This window comes from Mastigoproctus giganteus, chromosome 10 (genome assembly GCF_048544385.1).
Source record: "Mastigoproctus giganteus isolate SK-2022 chromosome 10, ASM4854438v1, whole genome shotgun sequence".
Classification (NCBI taxonomy): Eukaryota; Metazoa; Arthropoda; class Arachnida; order Uropygi; family Thelyphonidae; genus Mastigoproctus; species Mastigoproctus giganteus.
In genome coordinates this window covers 10,790,511-10,800,360 of record NC_143584.1, presented here as the reverse complement: position 1 = coordinate 10,800,360, position 9,850 = coordinate 10,790,511, and the positions used below count along the sequence as shown (strand labels likewise).

Sequence of the window (9,850 nt, the reverse complement as noted above, 5' to 3'; positions counted from 1 at the left end):
GCAACTAAGCAAACCGTTAGCCATAATTATGAGAGCATCCTTGGACTCAGGGGAGGTTCCCACGGACTGGAGATGTGCAAATGTATCCCCAATTCACAAAGGGGGATCGAAGGGTGACACGAGTAATTACAGACGAGTTAGTTTAACTTCTGTTCCGGGTAAAATAATGGAGTCACTGGTTAAAGATGCATTGCAGGATCATCTAGACAAAACTGCAGCAATAATTCAGACACAGCATGGGTTTGTTAAGGGAAGGACTTGTCTGACAAAATTTGATTGGATACCATGATGTGGTTACAAAGGAACCGGATGCAAAAAATAATTTTGATATCATATACTTGGATTTCAGAAAATCTTTTGACACTGTTGCGCATGGAAGACTATTGTACAAATTGGAGCAGAATGGTATTAAGGGTAAGTTGCTACAATGGATAAAAGGATGGTTGAGTGGGAAACAACAAAGAGTGGTAATGAATGTACACTGCTCTTCGTGGACAAATGTTATTAGTGGAGTCCCACAGGGTTCGGTTGTGGGTCCACTGTTGTTTTGTATATTTATCAATGATATTGATGAAGGTATATCAGGCTTAGTATAGGTTTCCCGATGATACAAAGGTTAGCAGGGTTGTTAATGACAGTAATGGCAGTGTGCTATTGCAACAGGATCTAGATAATTTGGGCAGATGGGCTAAGAAGTGGCAACTGAAGTTTAACCTTGACAAATGCAAAGTACTGCATATGGGTAGAAGTAACCCCAGAGAAACGTACCAACTGTGTGGTACTACACTTAAGGTGGTAGAAAATGAAAAAGACTTGGGAGTAATTGTGCAGTCAGATATGAAGTTTTCTGAGCAATGCAGACAGGCTGCCAGGGCAGGTCATGGGGTGTTGTCCATGATATTCAGGAATTTTGCTAGCAGGGAAAAGGAGGTGATTGTCCCTCTGTATAAGGCAATGGTCAGGCCACGCCTTGCGTACTGCGTGCAGGTCTGGAAGCCTCATTTTAGAAAGGATGTAGGCCTCATTTCAGAGGCATATGATGCAAGAAAGCTTATGCAGCATCAGCCAAAAAAAAAAAAAAAAAAAAAACACTTCCATTTCACCCCTCCGTTCGTTCGAAATATCTGTCCAGCTGAGCCTTTAATTTATTTAGGCTATCAACCTCCACAACAAGGGATGGAAGTCTGTTCCACCAACCAACTATCCGCTGTCTAAAGGCAAACTTCTGCACATCTATTCTACATCTGTGTTTCCTCGGAATGCAGGGATCCTCTTATCAGGAGAGGCTTAAGTTCTGCAAATTGCAGCAGCTGGAGACTATGCACTTGCGAGGTGATCTGATTGAGGTGTAAAAGGCCTTGAATGGGTTGAGCACGCTGAATTCTAATGGGATCCTTCCACTTGTTCAGATTACGAACCTAAGGGGGCATCAATTCAAATTAAGAAAAGACAGATGTAGAATAGATGTGCGGAAATTTGCCTTTAGCCAGCGGGTAGTTGGTTGGTGGAACAGACTTCCATCTGTCGTTGTGGAAGTTGATAGGTTAAATAAATTTAAGGAGGAACTAGACAAATATTTGTATTTGGAGGGGATTGTTTTGTATTTTTTTTTTTTTTGGCTGATGCTGCATAAGCTCATAACACTTTCTTTCTTGCATCACATGCCACTACTACTTCTGACATTCCCTTCCCTAAAGAATTCCTCATATGTTAATTTTAGATGCAAAATACCTATTTAGATGTTGGAACGTCTACTATACGAACTGGGAACTTCCTGGGAAGTTTCGTTTTTTGGATCAGGGTCTTGCTAAGTGAAAGGAAGACGGTGTGACAATCAATGGGTATTCTTCAGTACAGAATAACGTTGTAGGTACAGTCCCTCAGTTCACGGGTTGTGGGCCTCTTCTTTCTGACTTTCCAAGTTTAATCCTACTACATGTGAGATTTTGCATTTGGGAGATGAAATCTGGGGGTGATACACAGACTAGGGGATGCAGAATTAAATGTAGTTCAGAAGGAGAAAAATTTTAGCGGTTACGATACAAAAAGATGAAATTTTCCTTGCAGTGTAAGCAGCCGGCCATTAAACTTAAGGGTGTATATCCCTCATCGATAGGCTCCTGGGCTGACAGAGAGAAAGATGTTATTATATTCAGGTCTGGAAGCCTCATTTAGAAAAAAAGACATAAAACTCCTAAAGGGATCCAAAGATGGGCAAGTAGACTGGTTGGGAACGCTAACAGCTGTCCCTATGAAGTCTTAGTAAATGTGGACTGCAGAGAGGAAACTAGAATCCCTGCGTTAAGCTAATAAAGGTGATAAAGGCTCTGAAGGGAACAATGAATGAATTGTGAACGTATTTTAGCGTTGGTTGGCAGATGAAACTAGGAACAAGGGAAAACAGTATCAAGTGTTGGTAAGCAACATAAGATTATATCTCGCTATGGGCAACATGTTGTTGATTATTGGAATAAGCTCTTTCTCAAAGTAGTTGTAATACAGTCTGACCAAGTTCAAAAGAAAATTATAGTTACTTTTCAGCAATGGGCAAATTGTAATCGACTTTTTTTGCGGTTCCCAAAATTCATTTCCTTGCCATCATGAAGTCTGATTAATATAAAATCACTCTGGACTTTGACATTCATTCTTTGAAACTCGACTGTCTCAAACGTAGCTTTATTAACAGTGAAGTGATTTTCACTGCAGATTTTAATAGCTAGTTTCAATTTTCTCAATGTATGGAGTCACATGCTAAGTACTAAGAGTCGCTTTCTATAGACTGCTCCTAAGAAAAGTGGCTAATGTCATTTAAATGATCGGACAGAAAGTCGGCTAGTTTTGTGTTAACACTCTGGAAATCTATTTATTAAAAGATTCGTATTATGCTCAATAATATTACCAAAATGCTAACGACTTGAGATAACGCAAGAATAAATAAATAAATGGTTAGCAACTTAATGATTTGATGATCGTATTTTATAAACTGTTCCTGTTTTCAATGGTGCCATTCCTAACTACTTTTTCTCTTTCAGGAGTTCCGCAACGATACTAAAAGTTTGATCCATCTCTGACGACGTGCGTGTGTGGAACAGTTTTCATCAGCTAGATAAAACTCGTCCTCTCTAGAAGCGACCAACCAATGCATCACGATTCCATACATCCAGGCATGTGACAAATCCAAATGATCTGTTTCCCATATTCCCAAGTCACCTTTCCTCCGTTCGTCACAACCATTAAACTACACTTCACCTTTCCATCATGAGTTGCGACTTACCGAACGATACCTATGCGTGGGGGATCATAAACTGTTCCATCAACTCCACGACGGATTTACATGATCTCGAGGGGCCACTGCCGTACTATGGGGATTATTTCAGCTCTTTTCGAGATCAATACGTCAAGATACACGGATATCTGAGTCTCATAGTCTGCATTTTTGGCATCTCGGCGAATATCCTCAACATAATAGTACTAACAAGGCCAAGTATCTTGTCGCCAACCAATGCTATCCTCACAGGTCTCGCGGTGACAGACATGCTCGTCATGTTCTCCTACCTGCCTTTCTCCGTCCATAACTACATCCGTACGAACCTTCCAGAGGAGGAGCGGTACTCGTACGGATGGGCGGTTTTTACCCTTTTCCACGCACACTTTACAGTGGCGTGCCACACCATATCGATATGGCTAACGGTTACGGTGGCCATTTGGCGATTCATGGCCGTCAGCTTTCCAGCGAGGTCAATGAACTGGGGAAACATGAACCGAGCTCAGTTTGCTATCATAAGCACATATATAAACTGTGCCCTCTTCTGTCTGCCAGTGTACTTGACCTTTACGGTGAATAAAAAGGAAGATTATGGTATAGTGACCTACGAAGTGAACTTCAGCGAAATCGCCAGCGCCAACGATAGACTCTTGGAGAAAATCAACTTCTGGTTGTTCAGCGTGCTCACCAAACTGATCCCATGTATCGCGCTGACGGGCCTCAGTTTCGGACTGATCCGGGTACTGTATGAGGCGAACCTTCGAAAACAAAGACTGAAGAATCGTGCCGAAAGCGACAAAAGTCACGATCGAACCACTCGTATGCTACTCGTAGTGCTTCTACTTTTTCTCCTCACAGAGTTCCCCTCGGGACTGTTAGCATTGCTCAGTGGAATTCTGGGAACAGATTTCTTCCAAAATGTCTATATGAATTTCGGGGAAATGATGGACGTTTTAGCTCTCATCAACAGCGCCATCAACTTCATCATCTACTGCACCATGAGTCGCCAGTTCAGGGACACCTTTGTGCACATCTTTATACCCCGAGTCCTTGTGAAATGGAAATCAGTTCCTGTGGAACCAACTATGGCCACAACGTGTGTATAAAATGGTTATAAGGTAAACAGATACAAATAGCAGCAGTCAGTGCCACAGTCCTACGAATAGCCTCTCCGTACCATATACACTTTGACATCGGATTTTTCAGGGTAACTGCACAATATTTGAACTAGTTAAAGGATCAAAAAGGAAAAGGTTTCCCGCATGATTCGTTCTGCCTACCAGCAGGTGCATATTAGAAAAAATCACCACTAAAATAGAGATGTCTTAGATTATTTTAAGTGTGTGGACAATTAAAACTTTTTATGTAATTAAAGGCTCACTCGTAGTTGTAGTGTCCAAGGAATAGCATAAATAATTCTACTTAATAACGTTGTAGGTAAGTTCAGCTAATCCAAAAATTTACCAAAAACTAACACTCCAAAACACAAAAGTGTGTTTAAGTACAATCTTCAGAATAATCCTTCTAGAGAACTTCCCTTAGGATAATGATCACAAAATATTTGAAAGCAGGAAGTTCCATTCACAAGCTACATTACTGACTATAGTTTTTACAACGTTTAAATTGAAAGCACATTTCCTAATTAACTTGTTCCCTACATTGCCAAGTTCGGATGGATCTGCTCGAACTCATTGTTCAACAATATGTTCCTAAATAAATTAGGAGATTAACGAAATCCCACCCATCAGTCCTTTATTACATTGATTAGATAGTTGAAGCAGGCTTACATTGTCAGGTATTTAAGCATCTAGTTACATCGATGAAAATGAGAATTAATTAATTAGTTAAGTGCGCTATTTTTCATACTGAGGATTCCGCTGAAGGAATTCCCGGATGATTAGAGAAACATGCACTAAATTATCAGCAAGCTAATGCAAGTATTAAACACACAGGAAGTCAGGTTTTCTGTTCAGTCTGTAATCAAATTACATGATACAATTAATCAGTTAATGTTAATCAATTTATCATTCTACAGTTTAAACTTACAGTGAATGAGGAAGAATTGGAAAGACAACATTAGCATAATCCAGATCTTTAATGAATAAAAATTTATTGCCTGTAAAACAATCGCCCTAAGTAGAATTAAGTGAGTAATTTTTAATAGCATTGCTATCGCTGGCATGCAGAATACAATGATGCTCAAAAGCTAAGGAGCAAACACAAAGTAATCAAAAGAGTTTTGTTAGATAATGGCAAAACGTTAGTGAGATATTGGTCATAGACTCCAATTGGATTCCCCACAGCTTTCATTTAAATTTCATTTGAAAGCTATATCGACTCATTAGTGAAAAGCACCATGGCCCATTGCTCCAGAGGGCAGTCGACATCAGGTCTTTGTGTATGAGATGAAGGTAACAAACAGCTAGTCGCTCTGAATACGGATCTCTCTCGTAAAGGCTTCTACTTCTCGTAAAGGATGCCTAAATACATGCTCTCTTGAAAATCCAGCAAGCTCTGAAGCAGGTTACGTGCTGTGAAGTCTGAGGCATCGCAGTTAAGACCAGATGACAGTCATCCTTGGAAGTGGTAGCTTCGGATAGATGTTCAAGAGGCAGTTTGCGTGTTTCGGAACACAACTCTCAAGTCGGATTACAAAGCTGAGGGTGGCATCCCACCACTTGGCCACTTAGGCCTTATCCTGCGTCTATTCTACCTTTTGTTCTCTCCACGTCAAAGGCTCATCCAATTGTGTCTTTAGTCCACGGACATGTGCTGTTTTATTTAGTTAACAGATTTGAATGTTGTAACAGGTTGAGTGAGACTGTTTCGTATATGACGAATAACTTGGTTCTATTTTGAAAAATTTATTCGAACTTTGGTGTTTGTTTCTTAGCGCCCGTGTATTTAGCATTGGTCAAATATCACCATTTAAAAGTAATTATTAGTTATGCATAATATATAAATAAATCTGTGAATACGCATTATGATTAGATACTTATAACTGTAAAATGTAACTTTTATATCTAAAATAATACGCCATTACTCAGTTGATATCAAAATATTTTACTCCCATCTGATAGTCAAAATTGCGAGATCTCCAATAAATTAATGTGAATTACAGTTCTAGTTGCAGAGTCTCCTGTTTAGTTATAGTGTCCGGCAAGGTAACAGCCCACCTCACTATGAAGTAGAAATAAAAATATGTCTTCAGTATTCAAAGAATACGTGTGGATTTGTACTTGATAAGGCTATTCAGAATATGATATTTCACTCTATGGCACAATAGGAAGGTAAATTGGATGCAAATAAAATTACATATCTCCTCCTTTAATTAAAAAGTCTATGATAATTTTCTTAAATTATGAAGCCAAACTTGAGCGATCAGAGGCGTGAATAAATTTGGACTTAATGATATTGATTTGCACCACAATACATAGTCATAACTAGACAAGTTTTCCTTTTGAGACCTTCAATGATTTCGAACGCATCGTCTAATTAGAATGTACAAAACATTTTCTACATCCCTTCTTCGAAATGGGTATGGGGACCACTGAGACCTTCAGTGTCTCCTAGGTGGGATTTATTTTAATTAATACGTAGGACTTTCAAGTAGCTGAAATTACCTTTCAGGCAGAACAAACACTAGTTTGTCTGCTAACTCAATCATCGAAATGATGCTTTTCCCAGAGGTGACATAAAAGAAACATTTTACACCATTAAGCGAAATCCCTTTGAAATTAAACTTCACCATTATCTGATAGAACAAAGTCATGACAGAAAGAATGCTATTTTTGAACATACCCATTACGGACTAGTCTCATTTAGCGAATCTTGCGTGGTTTTATCAAGTGCCTTTTACAGATAAACCAGTTTGTGATAAATAGCTAAATGGACAACTAGTTATGAAATTACAGCATTGGTAGCTAATGGTATGTCAAGGTAAAAACATCTTTGTTAAGCTAGAGGTTAACTTGTGTAGCCTAGTTTATGTATCATTATAATATATAAATCAAACGATACATATTAAGTGCTATATAAATGATATATATATACATAAATAACTGCAATTGCAGGCAGCTGTGTATTAATATTTCAAAGCAGTTCCGTGGTAAAATTCTGACCCGTCTCCTGTCCCAAATCCTACTAGACTGTTTATTAAGCGATACATTAATTTCCATGCATATAGAGGCAATTTAGATATATTGTGATCAACCATATTTTAAAAGCATGATGCGCATAAAACATATTTAATCACAGAGTTATGACCCGGTCACAGAGTACACAGGCTTGCACTAGCTAACAGAATTTCAATATTCATCTCACTCGAATAAAGATTTTTGAATGATCAAAATCAAAAGAAATAAGTCCAGTTTTAACGGGGAAATTTTAAAATTAATTTAGTAGCCTAAGTCTGCTTTTAATTCTTTCCATTATAATCGGATAATATCAATTATTATCTAAAATAAATATTTCATAATTATTTTAATAATATTCAAGCTTTTCAAATATTAAATAAAAAATTCATTTCTTAATATATTTTTTTAGTTCTGTTGATTTCAACAACCATAACCGCCAGTGGCGCTGCACATCAGCAGACGAGAAAATGTACCTTAAAAACAGTTATATCTTGGTGTGACGTCGTTTACAACAAATATAAATTAGACTGTATTATGACAAAATCGACTGGCTTGTTTCTTTTTAAAATGTATTCAAATTATTCTTTAACGAATTTATATGCCAGCATTATATCTAGGAAAAACACCATGGAAATATTGCTTTAAAAAATATTTTTAATTCATGTAGTTTATTGAACTTAGTTCGGTCTATGAACAGGCAATGTTCAAAGGTCATGGATGTCCCTAAATAAAAATTAATTTATATTTAAAATTAATACTTATGCAACCAAGTTGTTCGAAATCAATCCAGGTGACAACTCTAAAAGTACGATCCCAAACGTGTATTAATCTAAAGAAGGAAAACGATGGTTGTCTAAGGTGACACGACATCAGCATATGTTTAATAACAGTTGAGTTTATTTTTCCTGTTTAGAGATAGTTATTTAGAGCTGTGTTCAAGTGGAAAACTGTTATACTGTTGGCAGGTTTTTTCGAAAATCTTCGCCCGGATTTAAACTCGCAGGCTGCTGTCCTCTCTAAATGTAAATATTAAATAAGAGATTGACAGCGACTGTACTGTGGGGCTCGTTTGAATCCTCAAGAAGATTTTTAGTACTGCTTTTTTAAAAGTAAATATTTATTTTAAATGTTTAGGTATGTTTTATGAGTGATTCGATCTTAAAAATCAGGTAACTTAGGTTCGATCAATAATTATTTGAATTTCTTTTATAAATGCTGATGTATCATAAGCTGAAATAAAGATTCACTTCGATATCAAAAGTGTTCTGTTCTTTTTTTTTTAATCATCCGACTACAATATATTTCACAGATTTCGTAGAGTTCATATTTTGAAAAATATTTCATATTTCTTCGAATGTTTTCCAAAGTCCTGAAACTATTTTAGCAGTGTTTCAGTTTTTAAATCGATGTAGTTGGATTTAAAATGAAAATTTGCAGATTTGAAAATAAAAAACTCACAGTGAAGGTGAAGTCTTTTCAATTCATGCCTATTTATAAGCATGAATAATTTGCATGAAATAATAGGCATAAAACACGGGTTGCGACAATATCACTTCATTCCCGTATTTTGGCTTGCTCACTGAGAGCTATATTTCAGTACTCAGATGGCAAGTCATCGTCATTTGGATGATTCTTTGAGATGGCGGGCCATTGGACGACTTGAAGCGGGGTAGTCGTAGGAGGAGGTGGCATGTTGGCTTACTGTGTCATGTAGTGTCGTCTCGGAACTATGGAAGCAGTTTCAGGCGATAGGAACCATTATAAGAAGAGCTGGCCAAGACGGCCCGAGAGCTACGTCAGCCAGGCCGCTATCTGGCACTAACAGCAAGACGGAACCCCACGATGTCTTGCCATCAGCTGTCTCTTGAAGTTGCTGCTGCCACAGGTGAAAACATTTCAAACGGTACTGTGTTAAGAAGACTGAATTCAAGTAGATTCCACCTAAGAAAGCTAGTGGTTTGTATCCGATTAATCCCAAACCATAACGTAGCTCGTCGAAAATAGTGCTATGAATATGTCATTTGGAGCCCTGAAAAATAGAATACAGTTCTGTTCTCTGATGAGAATTCCCATTTTAGGCCTACAAACAGATTCCAAACGTTGCTTCATTTGGAGACAACGGGGAATGCGGTGCCACCTTTCCAAATCAGAGAAAGGGACATTTACAGTGGAGGCGGTGTTCTCGTGTGGGGCGGAATAATGATCAGTGGCCGTACCCCTCCATGTTTTTGTTAGGGATACCATGACTGCACAGAGGTACCGAGAAGAGATCCTCGAACCCTGTGTAGGACTTTTTAGGGATGGATGGGTGCTGTTGGCCCAGTTTTCTTTTCATGCACGACAACGCCACTGTATATTGAACTCAAGTGAGTGGTGGAGAAACACTTTGAAACTGGTTCAATGGGATTTAAGTCTGCTTACCGTGCTGGCCACGGTAAGCAGACTTAAG

At 38.2% G+C, this 9,850-nt stretch overlaps 1 protein-coding gene across 1 annotated transcript; it reads left to right on the top strand.

Moving 5' to 3' along the window:
- The first annotated feature begins 3,036 nt into the window (after window positions 1-3,036).
- On the top strand, window positions 3,037-5,248 carry LOC150078685 (G protein-coupled receptor dmsr-1-like). The gene has a single exon (XM_090382660.1). The coding sequence runs from the start codon at window positions 3,259-3,261 to the stop codon at window positions 4,369-4,371; it is 1,113 nt and encodes a 370-aa protein (XP_090238786.1). The 5' UTR covers window positions 3,037-3,258; the 3' UTR covers window positions 4,372-5,248.
- The last annotated feature ends 4,602 nt before the right edge of the window (window positions 5,249-9,850 follow it).